General features: G+C 43.1%; 1 protein-coding gene and 1 long non-coding RNA gene across 4 annotated transcripts in view; one reads left to right on the plus strand and one right to left on the minus strand.

The window, feature by feature from the left end:
- LOC106568916 (rab effector MyRIP) overlaps window positions 1-19,917 on the plus strand; it is a 63,783-nt gene extending 43,866 nt beyond the window's left edge. The window contains exons 6-16 of one of the 3 annotated variants that reach the window (XM_014139747.2): window positions 6,462-6,559; window positions 6,645-6,725; window positions 6,797-6,952; window positions 8,753-8,900; window positions 10,986-11,599; window positions 11,720-13,930; window positions 14,415-14,600; window positions 16,089-16,250; window positions 16,368-16,430; window positions 16,655-16,750; window positions 18,798-19,917. In XM_014139747.2, coding sequence (XP_013995222.2) covers window positions 6,462-6,559; window positions 6,645-6,725; window positions 6,797-6,952; window positions 8,753-8,900; window positions 10,986-11,599; window positions 11,720-13,930; window positions 14,415-14,600; window positions 16,089-16,250; window positions 16,368-16,430; window positions 16,655-16,750; window positions 18,798-18,821 — 3,839 coding nt within the window. In that variant the 3' untranslated portion in view covers window positions 18,822-19,917. The remainder of the gene's footprint in view (window positions 1-6,461; window positions 6,560-6,644; window positions 6,726-6,796; window positions 6,953-8,752; window positions 8,901-10,985; window positions 11,600-11,719; window positions 13,931-14,414; window positions 14,601-16,088; window positions 16,251-16,367; window positions 16,431-16,654; window positions 16,751-18,797) is intronic. The other 2 variants (XM_014139748.2, XM_014139749.2) reach the window with 2 other exon arrangements.
- On the minus strand, window positions 19,909-24,104 carry LOC106568917 (uncharacterized). Its single transcript, XR_001320418.2, has 4 exons — window positions 23,405-24,104; window positions 23,011-23,171; window positions 22,664-22,734; window positions 19,909-22,498 (listed from the first exon to the last, which is right to left on the minus strand). It is a non-coding gene; the product is annotated as an uncharacterized lncRNA (long non-coding RNA).
- Between the last annotated feature and the right edge of the window lie 1,726 nt (window positions 24,105-25,830).

The following is a 25,830-nucleotide window of genomic DNA, read 5'->3' on the forward strand; positions in this document are numbered from 1 at the left end:
GTTGGCAATGAGACCTGCTCACGTTGTTTTATAGTTAAAATGTAAACAACAACAAAAATAATATTGGAACTCTGGGGTCTTCCCATTGTTTCCTATGGGGGAAATATAGGCATGTCTGTCTATTTTGCCAAATATCTCGCAATGTGTATATTTTTGATTTTTTCAAGTCGGATGCCATTTTAATCATGAGAATTTACATTTACATTTAAGTCATTTAGCAGACGCTCTTATCCAGAGCGACTTACAAATTGGTGCATTCACCTTATGATATCCAGTGGAACAACCACTTTACAATAGTGCATCTACATCTTTTAAGGGGGGGGGGGGGGTTAGAAGGATTACTTTATCCTATCCCAGGTATTCCTTAAAGAGGTGGGGTTTCAGGTGTCTCCGGAAGGTGGTGATTGACTCCGCTGTCCTGGCGTCGTGAGGGAGCTTGTTCCACCATTGGGGTGCCATTATGTAAGCCTGGGCAGCTAGCTTGGTTGTCATCAAATGCTAGCACCAAAATACTTTTTGCCCTCAGTAACACTGAGCACTTTTTTCCACTGTTTTCCTATGGAGAGGCATGCCGGTCTATTTCGCCAAATATCTCACTGTGTATATTTAGATTTTTTTAAAGTTACACCATTTGAATCAGGAGAATCTCCTCTTTGTAATTATGTAAATCTGGGCAGCAAACGTTTTTATTTTATTTTTTCCCTACTTTCTCATTATGCAGACATAAGCACAGTTGACACCATCGGAGTGCGGATGTTTACTTTCTACACAAGTAGTTTTTTTTTCAATTCCGTCCGATACATTTTTTTGTGCCATTTAGGCGAAATGGAATTCTAAGCATCATTCCAGTCAAAACAAGCTCTGCGAACGTTCAATTCCATTCATTTGCTATGGGCTCACGCTAGTGTTCCAGCTTAGCCAACGTTCTTAAGTCGTTTTTCAGCCTTGGGTGAATTTTGACTCGTTCTATTGTCCAGCCTACAATAGGTTCAATGCTAACATTAGGCTATAACTAGCAATGTGAAATGGCATTCTGAGAAAACTACACTAACGTTAGACACTTCATACACATAAGTTAATGTTAGCTAGCAAGCCAGCCACCTAACCTAAACTTGGGGTCTTTTGTTTAGACATGTCATGTTATAATCTATACTATAACCCCAATCCATAGAGTTACTAGCAATACAAACTGATTGTCATAGCAAGCTAAAGTTAGTTATTTTGGTTAGGTTCCTTGTTAGTTAGCAAGCCAGCCATCGAACTCCAGCTGGCTAGCTAACAGCAAGCTTTAGCTTGCAATGAAAACAACTTTGACAAAATTAGAAACGTATAATATCTGAATCTGAAACTAGATTTTTTTTATAACACATCCTGTGTTGTTTCCGTTTAGTTTGCACAGCTTGTTTGGTCGGTTGTGTTCCACTGATTTCGAAACGTGTTATTTTCAGAGTGAGAGAAAGTCAACATTGCATGGCACGATCGTCATCCAGAAAGTAGTCCATCATAACTTTTTCCCACTGACCTTTGTCGATAGCACCTGATAAATTCAAGGCAGCAATGTTATTAAGAGCAGTAGCAACATATTTGCAGTTCTCCATGGCTAAAGTTATACATTTTGAAAAAACTGCATTACGAGCAGCTCATTTTATAGACACAAGATGCAACACCGCAGACCAATCCAAACTCAACTCTCGGCATGTCCAGCCCACTCATTATCTCAGCCAATCATGGCAAGCGGGAAGGTTGCTTACTTTCTCTGTGGCTAACCAACTAGGCTCGTAATTTAACAATTTTATTCGTATTTACAGATGAAATACAAGTTTTATATTAAGGCACATGAAAGTTCACATGTTCGAGAAGGCATTTCTGCCCAAAAATGCATTTTGATTTAAAAAAATTATGTTTATGTTGAAATGCCTCTCCTGTGAAGTTATGACGTGCGACATATGCCTAGTTTCCTGAAACAAGTCACATTTGTATATTTTTTTTACACATATTTAACCCCATATTTTTGCCACTGAACACTATCCATATATACTTCCATTCATTTTTTCAACTCGTACCGGGGACCTTCAGATGATTCTTGTGAGGCCTGTGGTCGTCCTGGAGCAAAACAATGTATGTGAGAGTCTCACCTTTCCACAGAGGGGTCATATTAGCATGTAGCCTAAACACTAGAGACATAAGTTGGCAGATTGGCTGTACTGACTCCAAGCGAGTCCCAAGATGCTTGTGGGGGCCGTAGAGCAAAACAGAGAAACCCATCGTGTTCATGAGTCTCATCTTTCCATAGAGGAGTTTGTAGGCCAAACCGTTCGGACGCTACAGACGATTCTGTGAGAAGACCAATTTTTGGGGGGATGTCTGACAAACACCGCTCTAGCAACTACTGTACAATTCACATGAAACCAAGGCTCTCCAGCATATACTCTCTGATTACATTTCATTTATGCCTGGTGAGCACATAATCCTAAAGCAAAATAATACACATTCTAATCAAACAAGCATAAATCATTCTGATGAATGGATTTCATACTATTATCTACACCTCTATTTTCTTTAATCAAGAAAACAGAAATTCGACATATGAGCTTGTCTAACCACGCTTACTACTGCCAACTTCAAATGTCAGAATCTCCTAAAAGAGCCACAAGACGGCATTTTAAGAGGTCATTACTACAAAATCCTGCATTCTGTAATCAATTTGAAATGCAATAAAGATTTCGTCGATGACCCCCGGATTCTATGGGATGCCACCAAAGGTTATATAAAACATAATGCAACTACATTTGCATCTGTGTTGAATAAATTACAGTTAAAGAAGATATCAGCATTGGAAATGCTGTGTTAGAACGTTCTCAACAAACACTCTTTTCAGACCAGGTAGCTATTATTGTTCCAAAGTCAAGACAGAACATAATTTATTGATAAGACAAAGAGCAGAATTTGCCATCCATCGAGTAAGACTTAACCATTACTTTCATGGTAATCATCCCAGTCCTTTACTGACTAACAAGCTATGCAGTAATGATCAATTAGCTGACATAGTAATAGTTGCTATCAGAACCTAAATGAATCAAAGATTCCCCCGCTCCTATAAAGAACTGTACACCTCTGATTGTAAATCCACTTCAAACCAGACTTTTTTGTTAAATAATTAAAGTTGCAATATGTAAATTCTTGGGAGACCCAACCAAATTCAAATAGAAATATGAGCTATAGATCTGTCATTCTCATTGAAAGCAAGTCTAAGAACCGGTAGATCTGTTTTATTTCTATGCTTCCCGTTCTTAAGTTTTGTTTTTGCCTCTTTTACTTTAAGTTTTGTACACCAGCTTCAAACAGCTGAAAATACAATATTTTTATTAAAAAGGTATTTACATGGTACGCTTGTTTTGCCACATAAACAGAAAAGTTGGCGAACTATTCAAATTTTTGATACGAGGAAATGGCAGAGCAATTTCTGCATATTGCACCATTTAAGAACTCCTCTCAACAGAGGAAGCCACCTTGCTTGGAGCCCAAATCTGTCTCAGTGGACTCAAAGGGGCATTGGATACCAAGAACATAGGCAAATCACCTGGACGGGAAAGTATTCCAACTGAAGTCTATTTAAAATGTTGGAATCAATTAGGTCCACTATTAAATGATTAATACAGCTGTTCTTAAAGGTTAATTTGGGAGAGATGTGAACACGGCACTAATTAACGGCTCTTATTAAAAAAAGGTAAGGATGCCACCCAGTGTTTTCACTATAGTCCTCTCTTTGATAATCACAGATATTAAACTGTTTTATAAAATATTGGTGTCGCGTCTCGAGACTCACATGCTGACTACACCAGGCGTGCGCATGTTGATTTTGTCCATCCACACCAGACTTGATCAGGACACCCAGGTTGAAATATCTAAACGAACTCTGAACCAACTATATTAATTTCGGGACAGGTCGAAAAGCATTAAACAGTCATGGCAATTTAGCTAGCTAGCTTGCTGTTGCTAGCTAATTTGTCCTGGGATATAAACATTGGGTTGTTGTTTTACCTGAAATGCATAAGGTCCTCTATGACAATTAATCCACAGATAATGAGTTAGTAATCTCTCCTCTTTCAGTCTTCTTCTTTGGACTTTATATGGCAGTTGGCAAACAACTTTAATGTGCATTACTGCCTCCAACTGGACTGGAGTGTGGACCTCAGTTCATCTTTCAGTCACCCATGTGGCTATATACTCCTAAAAACCAATGAGGAGATGGGAGAGGCGGGACTTGCAGCGCATCAAGCCTCACAAATAGAAGCAAGTTCTACTTTACCGCCTGGCTACACAGACTCGTTGATGTGTGCAAGCAGTGTGGATGCAATGATTGAATAACATGTATGTGTAAATTTATTTTGCAACTCTCGCGCACGCAATGCAGTGTGGTCAGCATGTTACTTACCTAAATTAATCCACACGGTCCAAAGTGGGTTTGTTAAAAAGCGTTTATCCTCGGATAACCTCCATCGACTATATCATCAGAAACAACAGCTCTTTGGGCTGTATTATCTCTCGATGCAGAAAAAGCATTTGATAGACTAGAATGGTCAGTCTTGGAACATATTGGAATTGACAACAATTTCATTAATATGATTAAAATACCATATGCCAATTCCTCAGTCATGGTTATTTTTTAATAATAAGAACAAATTCTTATTTACAATGACTTTAGGCCAAACCCTAACCCGGACAATGCTGGGCCAATTGTGCACTGTCTTATGGGACACCCAATCATGGCTGGTTGTGATACAGCCTGGAATCAAACCAGGGTCTGTAGTGACACCTCTAACACTGGGATGCAGTGCTTTAGACCGCTGCGCCACTCGAAGCAATATCTGCTCTGCTCCGTTCAGAATCACTAAAAGCAGTAGACAAGGAGATCCAACTTCACCTCTGCTGTTCTTATTATCCATGGATCCCTTGGCCCAGGCAATTTGGCAATCGATTTAAATAACACAGATTTCTCTATATTCTACTGATCATTTCATTTCCTTATACGCAAATTACATTTCACTATATCTAGACACTGTATCTCAATCGTTCCCAAATGCATTGAAGATCATAGATAAATTCAGCTTAATCTCAAGTTATAAAATGTATCTAACTAAATCTCTCTACTGCCTCTCAAGACCCCGGTGGAGGACTCCATCTCTACTTATGGAATCCCAATCGTTTCCCATTTTAAATATTTGGGAGTAGATATAGTTCCTTCTTTAGATTAAACCATTGCCAAAAACTTTAACAGAACGCTCAAATCAATTCAATCCGACATCAGTAGATGGAATGATATCCCAGTTGCTTTGACTGGCTGAATATTTGTTGTCAAAATGAATATTGCCATGGCTGAATTTCTGTACTTAAATGCATCCCATGGCTCCCCCTTCTGGCTATTGGGATAAAATTCATAGTGCAGTATTTACATTTACGTCATTTAGCAGACGCTCTTATCCAGCGCGACTTACATTAGTGAATGCATACATTTCATTTAATGCATTTGTTTTTTTTTTTGTAATGGCCCCCTGTGGGAATCGAACCCACCACCCTGGCATTGCAAACACCATGCTCTACCAACTGAGCCACAGGGAAGCCATATATATATAAAAATGTATATGGCAAGGTAAACGATCTCGGATACAATTTCTACATTTACAAAGAGGTAAAGACGTAGGAGGACTATATTTTACCAAACTTTCAATTGTATTTCCTGGCTCTAGCATTTGGCTCTAGCATTCCTGGCTCTAGCATTTGGAATTGTTTCAGACATTATTATTCTGCCTCTTGGTTGAGTATATAGAGAAATATAATGTCTCCTATTGCCCTGGAAGAGGTGGTCTTCACTGATATATCCCTTAATGTAAATTACGATTTGATGCTACTATTGCTCACACTTTCTATTTGGTGCAAAATTGAAAAACAATGTAACTGGGAATCAAAATGGCATGCCCATACTCCAATATTTCACAACAATGCCTTGAGATCTGGAGGGCGGCCTTTTGCATCCCCCCAGTAGTGTGAATGTGGAATCCGGACCCTTACCGATATCATGGACAGTAATGGTTTGAGAACATTCCAAGATTTGAAAGATACATTCACATTACCAGGTAATTCCTTTTTTTCCCCATATTTACAACTTAGGTCAGCTACCGAATCATCTAATGATGGGATTTATAGATAAATTATCTGGGCTCCAGAAAGGACTGATCTCTATAATGGATCAATGGATCGAGGTTACACAATTTTTTTTGGTGTGTACATGTAACTCCCCTCTGAAAAATAACGATTACAAAAATAAATAAAAACAAAAAAATTATTCCAAAAATAGACAAACAAAACACTAAGTACTACCGCCCTCTGCTGGCTGGTGTGTGTATAGCAAGACCGACTTTACTCTAAAGAAACCTCTTGGTTATGTCCCCATCCCTTTTCAGAGCACAGCATGGCAGAGACCCTAACGGTGGCACTGAGGGTGGCAGAGGAGGCCATCGACGAGGCCATCGCCAAGGCAGAGGGACACACCGACAGTCAGGTAACATACTCTGCAGGATGGAGTTGTCTAAAAACAGTAAACATCTTATTGAGTGTCTGGCTGACTTTGTTGTTGTTCTGGCTAGGACAAGCAGAGCGAGGCAAGGTATCTGCGAGACCACAGAGAAGAGCTGATTGAGGAACTGACCACAACCATTGTGCAGAAAGTACGTCCAATTTAATTTAATTTCAATTAATTTCAATACAATTTAATTCAACTCAGTTTATTTCATGCTAGATCATCCGGCGGAGGAAGAACCTAGCTGAGATGAAGCCTGACTATGACCTGGACTGGCTCCCCGACAACCAGAGTGGTGACCAGCCCTTGGCTTCAAGCTCCCCCAGCTCCAAGATCTCCCGCACCACATCAGCCCGCGCCAAGGCCTCTATATGGGTTAGTATGGAGTGTAAGGTGGTTCAGGGAACTACCTTACGTGATCAGTAGCCTTACCTAGGCTTTAGCTCAGATGTCTAACTGCGGCATGCAGTTGACCCAGGTTCAAAACCCAGTCTGTCACATAAGACCAGTACAGAACCTTTATACACTGCTCAAAAAAATAAATGGAACACTAAAATAGCACATCCTAGATCTGAATGAATGAAATAATCTTATTAAATATTTTTTTGTTTACATAGTTGAATGTGCTGACAACAAAATCACACAAAAATAATCAATGGAAATCCAATTTATCAACCCATGGAGGTCTGGATTTGGAGTCACTCAAAATTAAAGTGTAAAACCACACTACAGGCTGATCCAACTTTGATGTAATGTCCTTAAAACAAGTCAAAATGAGGCTCAGTAGTGTGTGTGGCCTCCACGTGCCTGTATGACCTCCCTACAATGCCTGGGCATGCTCCTGATGAGGTGGCGGGTGGTCTCCTGAGGGATCTCCTCCCAGACTTGGATTAAAGCATCCGCCAACTCCTGGACAGTCTGTGGTGCAACGTGGCGTTGGTGGATGGAGCGAGACATGATGTCCCAGATGTGCTCAATTGGATTCAGGTCTGGGGAACGGGCGGGCCAGTCCATAGCATCAATGCCTTCCTCTTGCAGGAACTGCTGACACACTCCAGCCACATGAGGTCTAGCATTGTCTTGCATTAGGAGGAACCCAGGGCCAACCGCACCAGCATATGGTCTCACAAGGGGTCTGAGGATCTCATCTCGGTACCTAATGGCAGTCAGGTTACCTCTGGCGAGCACATGGAGGGCTTTGCGGCCCCCCAAAGAAATGCCACCCCACACCATGACTGACCCACCGCCAAACCGGTCATGCTGGAGGATGTTGCAGGCAGCAGAACGTTCTCCACGGCGTCTCCAGACTCTGTCACGTCTGTCACATGCTCAGTGTGAACCTGCTTTCATCTGTGAAGAGCACAGGGCGCCAGTGGCGAATTTGCCAATCTTGGTGTTCTCTGGCAAATGCCAAACGTCCTGCACGGTATTGGGCTGTAAGCACAACCCCCACCTGTGGACGTCGGGCCCTCATACCACCCTCATGGAGTCTGTTTCTGACCGTTTGAGCAGACACATGCACATTTGTGGCTTGCTGGAGGTCATTTTACAGGGCTCTGGCAGTGCTCCTCCTTGCACAAAGGCGGAGGTAGCAGTCCTGCTGCTGGGTTGTTACCCTCCTACGGCCTCCTCCACGTCTCCTGATGAACTGGCCTGTCTCCTGGTAGCGCCTCCATGCTCTGGAGACTACGCTGACAGACACAGCAAACCTTCTTGCCACAGCTCGCATTGATGTGCCATCCTGGATGAGCTGCACTACCTGAGCCACTTTTGTGGGTTGTAGACTCCGTCTCATGCTACCACTAGAGTGAAAGCACCGCCAGCATTCAAAAGTGACTGAAACATCAGCCAGGAAGCATAGGAACTGAGAAGTGGTCTGTGGTCACCACCTGCAGAACCACTCCTTTATTGGGGGTGTCTTGCTAATTGCCTATAATTTCCACCTGTTGTCTATTCCATTTGCACAACAGCATGTGAAATTTATTGTCAATCAGTGTTGCTTCCTAAGTGGACAGTTTGATTTCACAGAAGTGTGATTGACTTGGAGTTACATTGTGTTGTTTAAGTGTTCCCTTTATTTTTTTGAGCAGTATATATATATACAGTGTGGCCTATGTTGATTATATTTACCTCTCTTTAGAGATTCAACTATTTCATTATTTGTATTTGTCTCAGCGGTCTCACTCTGCCTTCTCGCTGCTGGATGACAACGTTATGATGCAGTGCTCTGGGGTTTCCCAGGACTCTCAGCAGGGGCTGAAAAAGGAGGGAGGAGCGGCAGGATTGGCCAACTGGAAGAGTGTTGACCGCCTGGACAACTCCAGTAAGACCCTGCTGGCCACCGCAACTCTGCTAGTCATTATTCACACGCACCATTACAACGGTCTTTCCACACACCTAGTTTAGTCATTTTCAAAATTACACTTTTTTTCTCAATTATTTACTAGCTTGTCTTCCATGTCCTAGACAATTACAGTTTCAAGATACAATACAGTGGCTTCCGAAAGTATTCACCCCCCTTGTAATTATTCCTATTTTGTTGCCTTACAACCTGGAATTAAAATTGATTTTTGGGGGGTTTGTATCATTTAACTTACACAACATGCCTACCACTTTGAAGATTAAAAATATTTTTCATTGTGAAACAAACGAGAAATAAGACAAGAAACAGAAAACTTGAGGGTGCATAACTATTCACCCCCCCAAAGTCAATACTTTGTAGAGCCACCCTTTGCAGCAATTACAGCTGCAAGTCTTTTGGGGTATGTCTCTATAAACTTGGCACATCTAGCCACTGGGATTTTTGCCCATTCTTCTAGGCAAAACTGCTCCAGCTCCTTCAATTTGGATGGGTTCTGCTGATTTACAGCAATCTTTAAGTCATACCACAGATTCTCAATTGGATTAAGGTCTGGGGTTTGACTAGGCCATTCCAAGACATTTAAATGTTTCCCCTTAAACCACTCGAGTGTTGCTTTAGCAGTATGCTTACGGTCATTGTCCTGCTGGAAGGTGAACCTCCGTCCCAGTCTTAAATCTCTGGAAGACTGAAACAGGTTTCCCTCAAGAATTTCCCTGTATTTAGCGCCATCCATCATTCCTTCAATTCTGACCAGTTTCCCAGTGCCTGCCGATGAAAAACATCCCCGCAGCATGATGCTGCCATCACCATGCTTCACAGTGGGGATGGTATTCTCGGGGTGATGAGAGGTGTTGGGTTTGCGCCAGACATAGCGTTTTGCTTGATGGCCAAAAAGCTCAATTTTAGTCTCATCTGAACAGAGTACCTTCTTCCATATGTTTGGGGAGTCTCCCACATGCCTTTTGGCTAACACCAAATGTGTTTGCTTATTTTTTTCTTTAAGCAATGGCTTTTTTCTGGCCACTCTTCCGTAAAGCCCAGCTCTGTGGAGTGTACGGCTTAAAGTGGTCCTATGGACAGATACTCCAACCTCCGCTGTGAAGCTTTGCAGCTCCTTCAGGGTTATCTTTGGTCTCTTTGTTGCCTCTCTGATTAATGCCCTCCTTGCCTGGTCCGTGAGTTTTGGTGAGTGGCCCTCTCTTGGCAGGTTTGTTGTGGTGCCATATTCTTTCCATTTTTTAATAATGGATTTAAATGGTGCTTCGTGGGATGTTCAAAGTTTTGGATATTTTTTTATAACCCAACCCTGATCTGTACTTCTCCACAACTTTGTCCCTGACCTGTTTGGAGAGGTCCTTGGTCTCCATGGTGCTGCCTGCTTGGTGGTGCCCCTTGCTTAGTGGTTGCAGACTCTGGGGCCTTTCAGAACAGGTGTATATATACTGAGATCATGTGACAGATCATGTGACACTTAGATTGCACACAGGTGGACTTTATTTACCTAATTATGTGACTTCTGAAGGTAATTGGTTGCACCAGGTCTTATTTAGGGGCATCACAGCAAAGGGGGTGAATACATATGCACTCACCACTTTTCTGTTTTTTTGTAATTTTTTAATTTCACTTCACCAATTTGGACTATTTTGTGTATGTCCATTACATGAAATCCAAATAAAAATCAATTTCAATTACAGGTTGTAATGCAACAAATTAGGAAAAACGCCAAGGGGGTTGAATACTTTTGCAAGGCACTGTACATACATGCAACTTTATACAGTCCAATATGGGGAAAACAAACAAACAAAATGACCTGTTATTGATGTACTGTAGTAAAAGACTGGTGGCTAAAGGCATCCTCCCCTGTGTTTGTGTGTCTGCCTGTCTGCCTGTCTGCTGTGTGTGTGTGTGTGTGTGTGTGTGTGTGTGTGTGTGTGTGTGTGTGTGTGTGTGTGTGTGTGTGTGTGTGTGTGTGTGTGTGTGTGTGTGTGTGTGTGTGTGTGTGTGTGTGTGTGGCATCTGTCTACCCTGATGTGTGTGTGTCCGGAGGTGCGTCCTCAGTGCTGAAGAGCCCAGACGGGAACTGGATCGCCCAGCAGAGCACACAGCTGTCTCGGCCCAGCCTGCTGACCAAGAGGAAGTCACTGGTATTCAGCGTTTTGGAGAAGGAGTCCGGTGTGATCTCCGCCTACGATGAGATGGGCTCAGACGACGCCGAGGGGGGAGAGGGGGCCTGGGGCGCCGCCCTGCTGGAGATACGCAGGAAAATGACAAAAGCCAACAACAACCAGGGGTCAGAGGCACCAGATGCCCAGGCCTCTGCCGACCAGCAGCACAGCCTCCCCTCACCCTTGCTGGACCACCACGCCAGCACGGACACCCTCAACTCTGAATCTGAGGTAGGAGAAGATCAGATTCGAGGTCAAGGGCCGAAGCCCCAGAAGCCTCTGCTCACCGTCCTGAAGAGAAAGGTGCCCGTGGAGCACCGGTGCACCCCCTCTTCACGTCGGTCGTCCCGGCCGGGCATCTTCGACGTGAACTTTAACCCTGAGGGGAAGGAGGCTGAGAGCAGCGGGGCTGATGAGCTGGAGGAGGGGTGCAAAGTCAGGAGGACGCGAAGGAGGAAGAGGACTAAGAAGGATCAGGGGGAGGGAAGAGGAGAGGTAAAGCGAGACAGTCTGTCACTTTCACTTATGACCTCAATTTCACTTATTCCCCTTATCATGTTGGACATCCATTTTATTTCTCTGATAGCTTCTATGTCTTCTATCTGCTGTTAACAGGAGAATAGCAGCATGCTACTGGATGCCCTGGCCAAGAAACTAAGTGTGAAAAAGACCAGCCAATCTGGCGCAGTCACCTCAGACACTCTGACTTTGGATGGTGGCTTGACCTCCAGGTCACTGACCCCTGAACCCCTGGGTCCTGAGGGGGAGGCCCCCGGCTGCGGGGCCCCTAAGGGCCAGGGAGGAGGGACCATGGGAGTGACCATCAATCTTGAGCAGGAACTGACCATCAGACTGAGAGAGCTGGCCAGCCAAGTCGGCTTTGCACACGTCTCATCATCTGAGGACGAACTGTACAGATCGGGAGAGGAAGAGGGAGGAAGGGAGGGAAGGAGAGAAGGAACTCAGGAGGAGGAGCGGTTATGGCATATAGAAATCGAGATGGAAGGAGGGAGAGCGGGAGAGGGTGAGGAGGAGAAGAGGACAAAAGAAAGGGAGGGAGATGGAGGAGGAGAGCTGAAGTCAACACTAATCAAGCTAGCTAGTCAGGTCAGAGGCACAGAATTCTCATCCACTGAAGATGAGTTGGACAGAGTGGGTAGGGTTGAGCGAGAATGGGAGAGAGAGCGGGTGGAGGAGAGGACAAAAAAGAGGGAGAGAGAAGGAAGAGAGGAGCACACTGTAAAGTTGCGTATGCTGGCTAGCCAAGTCACACATTTCTCATCAACAGAGGAAGAGCTTGACCGAGTCGGTGTCAGCGATGGAGAGATGGAGGAGCAGGGAGAAGGAGAGAGGGAGGGAGAGAAGGAAGAGCTAACATACAAACGGTGCAGACTGGCTAGACAGGTCAATGATGCGCAGTTGTCATCAACAGAGGACGAGCTGGATAGAGTGGGTCTCTATGATGAAGAGATGGAGAAAGGGAGGGAGGAGAGAGAAGGAGAAGGGGGTGGCGAGCGGGAGGAGATAGACGCTGAGGCACTGTGGGAGATGGAGGGAGATAAAGAGGAACTGACCTCCAAGTTGAGAGATCTGGCCAGTCTCGTTAGCGCCTCCCAATTCTCCTCTACGGAAGACGAACTGGATAGAGTGGGAAAGAACGAGGGCGAGAGGGAAGAGGGGAGCAAAGGAGACAGAATGAAGTTGTCAAATAGAGTGGCAGACTGGGTCAGAGAGAGATGTGGAGAAATGGAGGGAAAGTGGCATGGAGAGAGATGGGGAGAGATGGAGGGAGAGAAGAGGAGGGTACAGGTGGAGAGGGTGAGAGAGAAGCCCTGGTACCTGGGGGGGATGGAGGTGGAAGGGAGGATGATGAACAAGGAGAGGAGAGATAGCATCGGAGAACTAGATGTCAGACTCTTTGACTTTGAGGATGAAAGTGAGAAAGAGGGAGAGCTGCAAAGCGAAGATATGGACACAAAGGTAGAGGAAGAGGGAGTCATGAAGGTACAGAGGATGATGGAGAGGATGTTTGAAGGAGGGAAGGAAGGAAAGAGGGCAGGGGAAGCAGAGAGAAAGGTGGAAGGAGGGATGGGAGAGGCAGAAGTGGGAGGAAGAGAGCGAGAAACAACAGAAAGTGTGGACACTGTGGAGGAAGAGGTGATGTTTGACCAAATAATCAGCAACCTAGAGCACACACTGGGTGGGATGGAGGTAGAGATGGATGGAGAGATGGTGGCGGACCCCGAAAGAGAAGGGAGAGAAGAGGATAGGAACCAAACAAAGGTTAGAGAAAGCGAGTTTAAGAAAGAAGAAGAGATAGATGAATATCTAATTAATGAGATGCTAATGTTAGAACAGCTGTCAGACAGGTTTGGCACTTTAGATAAGACTGGAGTCAAACCTCAAGAGAAGGCTGGAGGGAAGGAAAGAGAAAGGGACAGTTCGGATAAGACAGTAGAGCGTGTTGTGGAGCGAGGTGAGAAAGAGGCTCGAGAGAAAGATGAGCAGACTGAAACAGAGACCCATAAAAGCATCCTACCACAGAATTTAGATGAGAGAAAGGAACAAGTATCAGACCAGACAAAGAGCGAGACATCCCGAGACCTGGAAGAAGAGAGCAAGGGAGTAGAAAGAGGGGGATATGAAGGTGGGGAGGTAGAGGAGCAAACAAGCGAGGAGGAGATGGATGATTTTGGGGAAAGAGAAGGGGAACATTTTGAGAAGAATACAGATGAGAAAGTTCGGTTGCTCTCAGTTTCTAAGGACCCAGAAGAGAGCGCCCCCTGTGTTCAGGAGGAGATACTGTCTTCAGAGGAGATCCAGAATGTAAGAAACGAAAAAAGCACCTAGCTTTACCCATAGAGATGCCTAAATTGCTATGTAATTCTGTGGATCTACCCTTTCGACATTTCTAACCTCAAAGCAACTAACAGCTGTAACACTAACTCTGTGCTTGCTCCTCTATGCCATTCTACTTTCCCTTTCTTTTTCCCCCCTCTGTCCTCCCTCGTTCCATTACTCTGTGTTAGGATAGTCCTAACAATTAGGACCTAGAAAACACACTCCAGTTCCTTTTCCGCTTTGCTACAGCAGGTGCGATGGCAAACTGATAACTTGACCGTGCTTTGGGCAACAGGGGTAGCGCTATACGCAGTCAACCAGTCAAACACTCTTTCTTTCTCTTGACTCTTTGGCTCTTCTCTGCTTGTCTAACACGGTTATTCTCACATAAATGGATGTGTGCCACACAGGGACCGTAGGCTTTTAGGGATTGCATAAAACCTGTCTAAATCCAATTGCGTGTGTGCAGAGGTACTCGGCGATGTCACTGCGCAGTATCACCACTGAGGTGCTGACGGTGTTGAATGCGACAGAGGATCTACTCCAGGGGGTGGAAGGGGGTGACTATGCTTGTTCTCCTCCCTACACACCTTCACTACCCCCCAACACTGACACCAAGAGGCTGGACGAACAACTCAGCAGACTGGAGGAGAACGTAAGACCTGTCTGTCTTTGTGTCTGTATAACCTTTAACACACAGTGCCTTTGGAAAGTATTCCGACCCCTTGACTTTTTCACACACTTTGTTTGGTTACAGCCTTATTCTAAAATGTATTAAATTGTTTTTCTACAATCTACACACAATATCCCAAAATGACAAATCAAAAACAGACATTTTTGCAAATGTATTACTAATGAAAAAACTGAAATATTACATTTACATAAGTATTCTGACCCTTTACTCAGTACTTTGTTGAAGCACCTTTGGCAGCTATTACAGCTTCGAGTCTTCTTGGGTATGACGCTACAAGCTTGGCACATCTGTATTTGGGGAGTTTCTCCCATTCTTCCCTACAGATTCTCTCAACCTCTGTCAGGTTGAATGGGGAACGTTGCTGCAGAGCTATTTTCAGGTCTCTCCAGAGATGTTCGATCAAGTTCAAGTCCGGGCTCTGGAGCAGGTTTTCATCAAGGATCTCTCTGCACTTTGCTCCGTTCATCTTTGCCTCGATCCTGACTAGTCTCCCAGTCTCTGTTGTTGAAAAACATCCCTACAGCATGATGCTGCCACCACCATACTTCACCGTAAGGATGGTGCCAGGTTTCCTCCAGACGTGATGCTTGTTTCTCATGGTCTGTGAGTCTTAAGGTGCCTTTTGGCAAACTCCAAGTGGGCTGTCATGTGCCTTTTACTGAGGAGTGGCTTCCGTCTGGCCACTCTACCATAAAGGACTGATTAGTGGAGTGCTACATAGATGGTTGTCCTTCTGGAAGGTTCTCCCATCTCCACAGAGGAACTCTAGAACTCTGTCAGAGTGACCATCGGGGTCTTGGTCACCTCCCTGATCAAGGCCCTTCTCCCCCGATTGCTGAGTTTCGGAAGAGTCTTGGTGGTTACAAACTTCTTCCATTTAAGAATGATGGAGGCCACTGTGTTCTTGGGGACCTTCAATCCTGCAGACATTTTTTGGTACCCTTCCCCAGATCTGTGCCTCGACACAATCCTGTCTCGGAGCTCTACAGACAATTCCTTTGACCCGTGGCTTGGTTTTTGCTCTGACATGCACTGTCAACTGTGGGACCTTATATAGACAGGTGTGTGCCTTTCCAAATCATGTCCAATTAATTTGATTTACCAATGGAAACAGGATTCACCTGAGCTCAATTTCGTGTCTTATAGCAATGGGTTGGAATACTTGTTTTTAATTTTTAATAAATTAGCAAACATTTCAAAAAAACTGTTTTGGCTTTGTCATTATAGGGTACTGTGTGTGTATAGATTGCTAAGGATTTTTTTAAAATCCATTTTAGAATATGGCTGTTACGTCTCAAAATCAAGGGTTCTGAATGCTTTCCGAAGGCACTGTATTTCACAGTCCCTGTGGGTTCAAGAACACTGTGATGCTAACCTCTGCTAATGTTATAAAACTGAAATGCCAACAGTCAGTCTATCTGTCTGCACCAAATGAATTGTGCCATTCAGGTGTATGTGGCGGCGGGCACGGCGTACGGCCTGGAGGCGGAGCTGGACGACCTGGAGGAGTGTGCCCGGGCCATCGGCGATGCCACCTCTGACCTGGAGCTGTCCTACCTGGAGGAGCAGGTGGCATCGGCTGCCGCCCAGGTGCATCAGTCTGACCTCCAGGTGTGTTCAAGTCTGGATGCCCTCTGTGTCTCATAGCTAGCTAGTTAGTGTCCAAAATGGCACCCTATTCTCTATGTAGTGCACGACTTTTGACCCGAGCCCTTTGTGGCATTTCAGACGCAGACTTTTGCTTTGGAAAAAAGGAGAAAGCGGGGGATTTTACCTCTGGTTTTACCTCGGGTATGATGACATTAGAATTAGAAAATTGTATGTTTGAATGTTGGTGATTGTCACATAATGAAACTATCAAATAAAATGTTTGAAAGAAAGAATTAGAAAGATGTCCATAATGTGGATATTTGCCTGAAAACATAAAAACATATACATTCAATTGTGTTTTTAAGTCCTTTTAAGTTGATCTGAGTGAGAGAAAATTCATGTTAATGTTACGTATTTTGTTGTAGGTGTCGGACATTGCAGCCAGGATCACAGCTCTGAAGAATGCAGGTCTCAACGTGGTCCCACAGAACCGCTTCACTAAGCCCAAGAAACAGCCTAAGGTACTGGACCAGACCAGGTCACTTAGCACTAGGACCAGGAGTTTTACCTGGTCAGGTCATGTGGTCAGGAAAAACTCCTGGCCCTACTTGTCACTCAATAACAATTATAAACATATCTTGTGATTTTTGAACAACAACTTATCAAGTGTCACGTGACTCTCTGCAGCCACAAATGTTGGTCTCGTCACGGCAGAGAGGAGACGACTACTTGCTCCACCCTTGAAGGGTTAGAGATATGTGACCAGCCAGCTCAAATCAGTCTTATGTAGCAAAATTTGAAATGTGTTTTTTACATTGGATACAAGTAGAGACTCAGAGCTACAAAATGGTTTATCATACATTACAGTTGAGAACAGTGGGAAAGTCATTCTGCTTTGATCATTGATAAACTTGTAAACTCACTTTTGAGAAAATGGCCTTTGAATGTTTTGGTACTACTACTGGAGTCTTTGTCTACACCCATTCAGCACCGTTCACACCCTCTTAAGCAATAGCCCCACCCATCTCTTTAAGGGTTGATCCGAGCATTCTGTGCAAACAACAGCAGTCAAGCACCCAAGCTAACTTGTTAGCTACTTCCAGACACAAATGAGAGAACAGCTCACTTAACATTACTTGCCCTAGCAGAGCTGGTTAGGCTGTTATGTTATCCAGAGTGTTGGTGACTGCAACTGTGCTGTCAGATTGTCCGTTCGTTAATTCAGAGCGTTTCGCTCTTGGAGCATTCAGAGCGCACCAACCAGGTTCAATGTTAGCTAGCTAACATTAGGCTATATCTAGCCAAGCAAATTACTCTGAGATATGAATAATAAGATCATACATGTAATGTTACCTAGCAATACCTTCTTTATTTTTACTATATATTTATTTATTTTTTTTTTACAATTTTTTGTTCTATTGTAGACTAATAGAAGAGCGAGTGCATTGAATTCTAAATAAATTACTGACAGTGTCACCAGCTAAACACCCACACACCACCACCTCCATGCTTCACGGTGGGAACCACAAATGCGGAGATAATCCGTTCACCTACTCTGAATCTCACAATGACACGGTGGTTGGAACCACAAATCTCAAATTTGGACTCATCAGACCAAAGGACAGATTTCCACCAGTCTAATGTCCATTGCTCATGTTTCTTCTTCTTATTGTTGTCCTTTAGTAGTGGTTTCTTTGGAGCAATTCGACCATGAAGGCCTGATTCAGGCAGTCTTATCTAAACAGTTGATGTTGAGATGTGTCTGTTACTTGAACTCTGAAGCATTTATTTGGGCTGCAATTTCTGAGGCTGGTAACTCTAATGAACTTGTCCTCTGCAGCAGAGGTAACTCTGGGTCTTCCTTTCCTGTGGCGGTCCTCATGAGAGCCAGTTTCATCATAGCCCTTGATGGGTTTTGCAACTGCACTTGAAGAAACTTGAAATGTTCTGTATTGACTGACCTTCGTATCTTAAATTAATGATGGACTGTCATTTCTCTTTGCTTATTTGAGCTGTTCTTGCCATAATATGGACTTAGCCCTTTTTGGTAAAAGACCATCTTCTGTATACCACCCCTACCTTGTCACAACACAGCTGACTGGCTCAAACACATTAAGAAGGAATGACATTCCACAAATTAACTTTTAACAAGGCACATATGTTAATTGAAATGCATTCCAGGTGACTACCTGATGAAGCTGGTTGAGAGAATACCTAGAGTGTGCAAATCTGTCATCAAGGCAAAGGGTGGCTACTTTGAATAATCTCAAATATAAATATATTTTATAACACATAGTTTTGATGTCTTCACTATTAATCTACAATGTAGAAAATAGTAAAAATAAAGAAAAACCCTTGAATTAGCAGGTGTGTCCAAACTTTTGACTGGTACTGTGTATATATGTATGATATATATATATATATATAGTACCAGTGTATATATATATATGCTGTATGCCATGATAGTCACACATGTACTACAATCACATTAGTTCCTGTATTCAATAGTGTGTGGTCTCATACTGTATATGTTCTGTATTTTGACCCACATGCCTTATCTTTTTTCAGATAAAGAAACCTAAGCCAGACTGATCAGGCATGTTGACCCCTGTCATGACCCCTAGCTTCCCCTCACACCAGTGCTACCTGCCTTTAACCAACCATCAGGACAATGTCAAGTACAGGCTGACAGTATTACCACTAATTTTGGCACTGTGGACATAGACGAGAGTTGTAGATTTTTTTATAATGAGATGAAAATAGTACATATGTATGTAAAAAAAAAAATGGATGAAGTTAAAAACAAAGATGGTTTCGTATAGACTATTTATCGTAAATATCATGTCAATAATTTCTTTATTATTGGACCTTTTAACCAATCAGTAACCATATAGCCATATAAGGTCATGAAGAGAACGGACACTAACAAGCTGTGTTGCTCCTGACTGAAAACTGTGATTAATACTACTGATTGTTTTAACATATTTTAACGGTTAAAGCCATTTTTATCTCAACGTAAAATCATTTCTGGGAAACAATTAAGCACCTAACTGTGATATTTTTTTTTACCATTTGAATTTAAAACAAACAAAAATAGCTTCTTAGCAAGAGCAATTTCTCAAGCAAGAGTTTAGCTTGGGCTGTGTGGGAGTGGAGAAAACAGAAAACTAGCTGTTATTGGCAGCTGTTAATAACTAGCTGTTATTTCCTATTGGTCTATTAACTAATTTACCACCTGGTGATGCCACCAGGCAGGCCTAAACTCCATCCCACAAAAACAGGCAGAAATTGCAGGTGTTCTTTTTAAACAGCCTTTACACTAAAAGCGCATTATCATTATTTTCAGAGTATTATTCCAATCTGTGTGGAAATGCATATATAAAACACATGAAAATCACTTTTTTGACTGAACTAGGCCTTTAACATCTTTAATAGTCTATCATTGTTATGGGAACAATTACATATGAGATAGTTATTGCAAAAAGTGCCAAATTACATCCTTAATCATCAATGCTTTGTCTAATGTTAAGTATCTGTTGAATATGCATAATACATCATTTTGGATTTTCCGGTAAACAGAAAGTCCCACATTAAAGGTCTATGGTCGTTAGTTCTCTCTAACCATGTACATTTGATGTTTGATTTTTCATTGTAAATTATGGTGCACAATAAAATAATCATTCAATTACTTATGGCTTATCATTGTGCTCCTACAGACAGACATTTCAATGTGAAGGCTAGCTACTTGTCTTCCACTATTACAAGTGTGGGAACAAAGTCATGAACTAAAGCCTTTGAAGTAATCAATCTTGAGATTCATACACACACAGAGCTTGCCTAACCTTTCAGGTTAAAGAGATGGGGAAAGACGTTTGTTTGGGTTTTTGAGAGGAGGAAGTGGCACCACTGTCTGACATTCCACCTGTGTTGATGGAGCCGAGGAGCTGCACATAGGGCTTCTGGAGAAATAAAAATCCATCTTCATGGAAACAAACATTCAACAGTTTATGTTCCAGTGAGTGTTTCCTTTAACATCCACTTGTTTCCCTCAAGCAGTGCTCCTGCCTTTGTTTTCCATAGACATTCGACAGCATCCTACCTTCATCCCCTTCACTAAGGTATGCATTATAGTAAACATCACTTAATGACCTGAGAGGAATAGGTCAATTCGTCTGTCCAGTTGAATTGATTTTGTGTCCAGTCCTCTGCAGACACAGCATTCTCACACAAATTAGAAATGTTACAAATGTCATGAAAATGACAATGGGTAAAGCATATTTACAGTAGAGAATCATTAGTACATTGTTCCAGCTTTTTCTGTCACTGTTGAGTTCAGTCAACTCTGCATAGGCATGAGACTCTCTCCTGTGGCACCGCCATTTCCATCTCCAGTAGGCTGCCGTAGTGTAGTCCACCAGGAAAACAAAACCTGGTCATCATGCTGATGACATTCTTAGCTTATATCGGTCATTGCTTTTAAATCAACCTGGAGGTTGTCATATGCTGAATAAAAGGTAATTGAATAAATTCCTCAACACAGTTCTTCCACGGAAGAACTGAAGAAGGCCAAAGCGTTTTTTTTTCTTCAAACTTCAATTTGTCCTCCAAGTGTCTGAATTTGGTCTCACAATCTCTGTCTGTTCCTCTATTCACGCACCTTCACTAGACTGCGAGGTAGCAATAGCATACAATTGCATTTCCACCGTAGAAAGTACCAGAAAGTACCAGTTTCTTACACCTTGGTTGGACTGCGAGGTAGCGGAAGCATACATTCTCCTTCCACAGTATAAAAATACTAGTTCCTCCCCAAAGCCCCCTGAATGGTCAGGTCCGGTTAGTTCCAGTCAGCACTGGTCTGACACGAAGCGTATTCTCTGGTCGGGGTCAATGAAACTGTCCTTGTCGTCTATAAAGCTCTCCCTGAGGTCTCAGTCAGAGATGATGAACGCTTGTTTGGGGTCGATGGCCACCACACCGTCCTTCTCCAGCGGCCTGCGTACCACCTCGGAGTATGCAGGGTTCCGCGAGCTGTGACAGAACGTCAGCTTTATAGCAGGCCAGCCTAGCCTCTGGGGGAAGCACAGAACTGAAAGGAGGTTTGTGCACAAACAACTGTGTAAGAGAGGCATCCCTAAAATGTGTAACTACTCCATGTAGGCATAAACAATATCTGATGTTCTGTCTGATGAAGGTCCTAAATGTCACAATGTGTTTAGCATAAATAAAATAAAATTAGATGTGTTGTGGAGGGGGACAAGTTGGGACGTTACCTAACATGTTCAGTTTGCTGGGCTGTTGCTCAGATCTGGGTCAAAATAATATTGGCGTTCATTCAAGTACTTTCGGTGCGCTTGCTTATTGCTTGCCCAGCCTAATGGAACCAATGGAATAGTCCCAAAAGTGCACGCCCTGCCTATCGTGATCATATGCATTATTCATTAGAATAGGATTGGCAACCACTTCTTTGTGTGATCTGAAAGAACAAGAGGACATACAGATGGGTAAAGGATTTGTTTGGACACCTAGTGATCAATTCATGGCAAGTCAGAGGGCTGCAGTCAATGTTCACACCAGAGCCAAATATAGAGGCGTACCCTCGCCATCACTACGTCCCTGAGCAGCCAGAGCTAAACACAAACCTCAGCCCAACTCCTATTCTATACCTGTCTCCCTGGAGTGCGCACTCTTTTACTTCACATCATGGGTTTAGAAGCTTTGGATTGGCTTTGGCAAGCATAGACACATTTTCACACAAGAGGGATTTTCACACAATTCAGTCCTTTTACAGTGAATCCATGAGAAGGAATATAACTAGTGCACGCTTTGGGGAGAATGCGTTGGTTAGAAAGTGTGCCAGGTATGTAGTGCTACTAACACACTGGAGGAGCACTGGTGAAGGGCAGGGCGGTGGATACCGTGGTGCTGGGTCTGGTTGTAGTAGTAGTTGTGGTGGTGGAGGTAGTCGTCGTGGCGACGAAAGTGGCGGTCCGTTGTCTCACTGTGGTTGTCGTAGCAACTGGAGTGGTTGTAGTGTGAGTGAGAGTAACAATGTAAGGTGGTGTGGTGCTGGTGTTGGTGTGAACCATCTGAACTCAGCTTTGTTTTTCCCCCTGTGAAATCAAGACGGTGGGAATTTAGTTTCCAGTTTTGAATTAGTTTCCTTGAAGCAGAAGAAAACTAATGAATTGAATAGTGAATTGTTCAGTTTCTTTTCAGGGCAGCCTCTGTCAACCCAGTCCTGGCGATGTCTGTCGAAGCCACTGGAGCACCTGATTAGGAGAGAACAGGAATTATGAGAACACACAGGGCTGATATGGGAGAGAGAGCTTGGTATTTAGGTTGGTATTTTTTTCTTTTGGATCCTTCACAACAACATTCCGGTGTATTCTGTACCTACAAATGGCAATGACCTTTACTTGGACTTCACTGTTTACCTCCGCTGTCCGCTACACCGGCTGCAGTTAAAGCCGATCTCAGACGAGACACAAGGACCACAGCTGGTGAACTGGAAACACAATGAGAGACAAAAGAAGAAGGCATTTCCAATAGAGCAGCGTCTCCTGAAACCCAGGCCAGAGCCATATTCATTAGAGCACACTGTAGCAAAATGTTTTGCAAAAGAAAACTAAAATGTTTCTTACTGCACAAGTTCAGCTAGTCCGCCCTGTTTGTCTGTTTTGTGCCAAATAGTACCCCAAAAATGTTACATTTTCGTTCCAACCCAGCACAAACAATAACCATATGGATCTAACTGTAAAGGGCACTGCAGACTTTGACTTACTGGGCAGAAGAAGCACCTCAACTGCAGTGGAGTTGGAGATCTTGGACTTAAGGATGCTCACTTTGTGGTACTCATAGACGGTCCTCCTGCGGACATCTGGCATAATGAGTTAGGTGGTCAATGGTGGTCAGACTGCGGTCAGGCATAGTGGTCTAATCATACTGGAGGACCAGGGATGCAGGGAGAATAGACACACAGAGGCAGTAGGTTAGTAAAGTACGTTGATACTCACTGGGTATCTGCTCAATCTCATGAAGCACCACAAACGCATCAGAGACACTCACTTCGACTGGGTGGTTCACTGCACTGACCTCACTGATGTCAATAGGAACCTAAACACAAGAATAAGCACACCAAAGTCAGTCGATATGTATGACTGCCAGAGGAGAATCACCTCCTTGTAAGCGAAGACGATGCTTCCGTCACTGTGCATAGAGGTCTGGAAGGTGAACCGGCCCTGACTGACACTGTCCTGCAGGTGAACCTGGTCACGCTGGATCACCAAGGCTGTGCCTAGTGGACAGACACACACAGAGACAGGAGCTGGTTATAACCATACACTAGCACACCCAACCACACATGTAAGGTTCCAGGTTGTCCTGTTTTTTAGTAATGATGCAGCTGCACAGATAATAAGATCTCACAACGCCTGGGAGAAGTTTTTGAGAGGTGCAGCACGACTAGGAAAAAAGACCACCTAGAACCCACCAGAGACAGAACAAACATACCGGGCTGATTAAAACTTGGACAGCCTTTAGTAGCATGAGATGACAGAGTTTTGTTCTGCCAAGTCTGTCTTAACATTGTCGAAGTAAAGTAACAGTGGAGTTTGTCGACACGCAGGGGTCCAAGTTGGCTCAAGTTTTCCCAAAAAGCACCTGGAAGTACATGGATAATCATCAAGACTCTTGGAATAATGTTCTATGGACAGATGATTCAAAAGTCAAACTTTTTTTGGACAACATGGGTCCCATTATGTCTGGCGAAAACCAAACACTGCATTCCACAGTAAGAACCTCATACCAACGGTCAAGCGGGATGGTAGTGTGACGGTTGGAGGGTGCTTTGCTGCCTCAGGACCTGGACGACTTGCCTTAAAACCTCTAGGACATATGGGACGGTAGCGTCCCACCTCGCCAACAGCCATTGAAATAACAAAAATCTCATAATTCAAATTTCTCACACATACAAGTATTATACACCATTTTAAAGATAATCTTCTCGTTAATCCAACCACATTGTCTTATTTCAAAAAGGCTTTACGGCGAAAGCATAGCATTAGATTATGTTAGGACAGCACCTAGACAAGAAAAACCACACAGCCATTTTCTAAGCAAGGAGAGGCGTCACAAAAACCAGAAATACAGCTAAAATGAATCACTAACCTTTGATGATCTTCATCAGATGGCACTCATAGGACTTCATGTTACACAATACATGTATATTTTGCTCGATAAAGTTCATATTTATATCCAAAAACCCCATTTTACATTGGCGTGTAATGTTCAGAAATGTTTTGCCTCCAAAACTTCCAGTGAATGAGCACATCAATTTACAGAAATACTCATCATAAACTTTGACAAAAGATACAAGTGTTATGCACAGAATTATAGAAAAACTTCTCCTTAATGCAACCGCTGTGTCAGATTTCAAAAAAGCATTATGGCGAAAGCAAACTTTGCAATAATCTGAGTACAGCACTCAGATAGCAAAACAAGCCATACAGATACCCGCCATTTTGGAGTCAACAGAAGTCACAAATAACATTATAAATATTCACTTACCTTTGATGATTTTCATCAGAATCCACTCCCAGGAATCCCAGTTCCACTATAAATGTTTGTTTTGTTCGATAAAGTTCATATTTATGTCCAAATACCTCAATTTTGTTCGCGTTTAGTCCAGCACTCCAAATTCACTAAGCGGGTGAGTTTAGTCCAGACGAAAAGTCAAAATAGTTCCATTACAGTTTGTACAAACATGTCAAACGATGTATAGAATCAATCTTTAGGATGTTTTATCATAAATCTGCAATAATATTCCAACCGGACAATTCTATTGTCTTTAGAATTGAAAGGAAAGGCAGCTCGCTCTCACGGCCGTGCGAATGTTTGAGCTCATGCCAATTTTCCAGACACATTACTGAATCAGCTCTTATTCTCTTCCCATTCACAGTAGAAGCCTGAAACAAGGTTCTAAAGACTGCTGACATCTAGTGGAAGCCTTAGAAAGTGCAAAATGACCGCACAGACACTGTGTATTAGATAGGGAATAATTTGAAAAACTACAAACCTCAGATTTCCCACTTCCTGGTTGGATTTTTCTCAGGTTTTTGCCTGCCATATGAGTTCTGTTATACTCACAGACATCATTCAAACAGTTTTAGAAACTTCAGAGTGTTTTCTATCCAAATCTACTAATTATATGCATATTCTTGTGTCTGAGTAGCAGGCATTTTACTTTGGGCATGTTTTTCATCCAAGCTACTCAATACTGCCCCCCTTTCCTCAAAAAGTTAATAGAAAGAACCAGGAATTCTGCTCTGTATCAGATAATTCTACGGGAGAATGTCAAGCATTCCATCTGCGAGCTGAAGCGCAGCTGGGTCACGCAAAAAGACAATGATCTAAAACACACAATCAACTCTACATGAAATGGCTAAAAAGCAACACGTTATGTTTTGGAATGGCTTAGTGAAAGTCCAGACCTAATCCCAATTGAGATGTGGCAGGACTTGAAATGAGCAGTTCATGCTTGAAAACCCACAAATGTCGCTGAGTTAAAGCAGTTCTGCATGGAAGAGTGGGCCAAACATCATCC

Source organism: Salmo salar, chromosome ssa14 (assembly GCF_905237065.1).
Source record: "Salmo salar chromosome ssa14, Ssal_v3.1, whole genome shotgun sequence".
NCBI classification, from domain to species: Eukaryota; Metazoa; Chordata; class Actinopteri; order Salmoniformes; family Salmonidae; genus Salmo; species Salmo salar.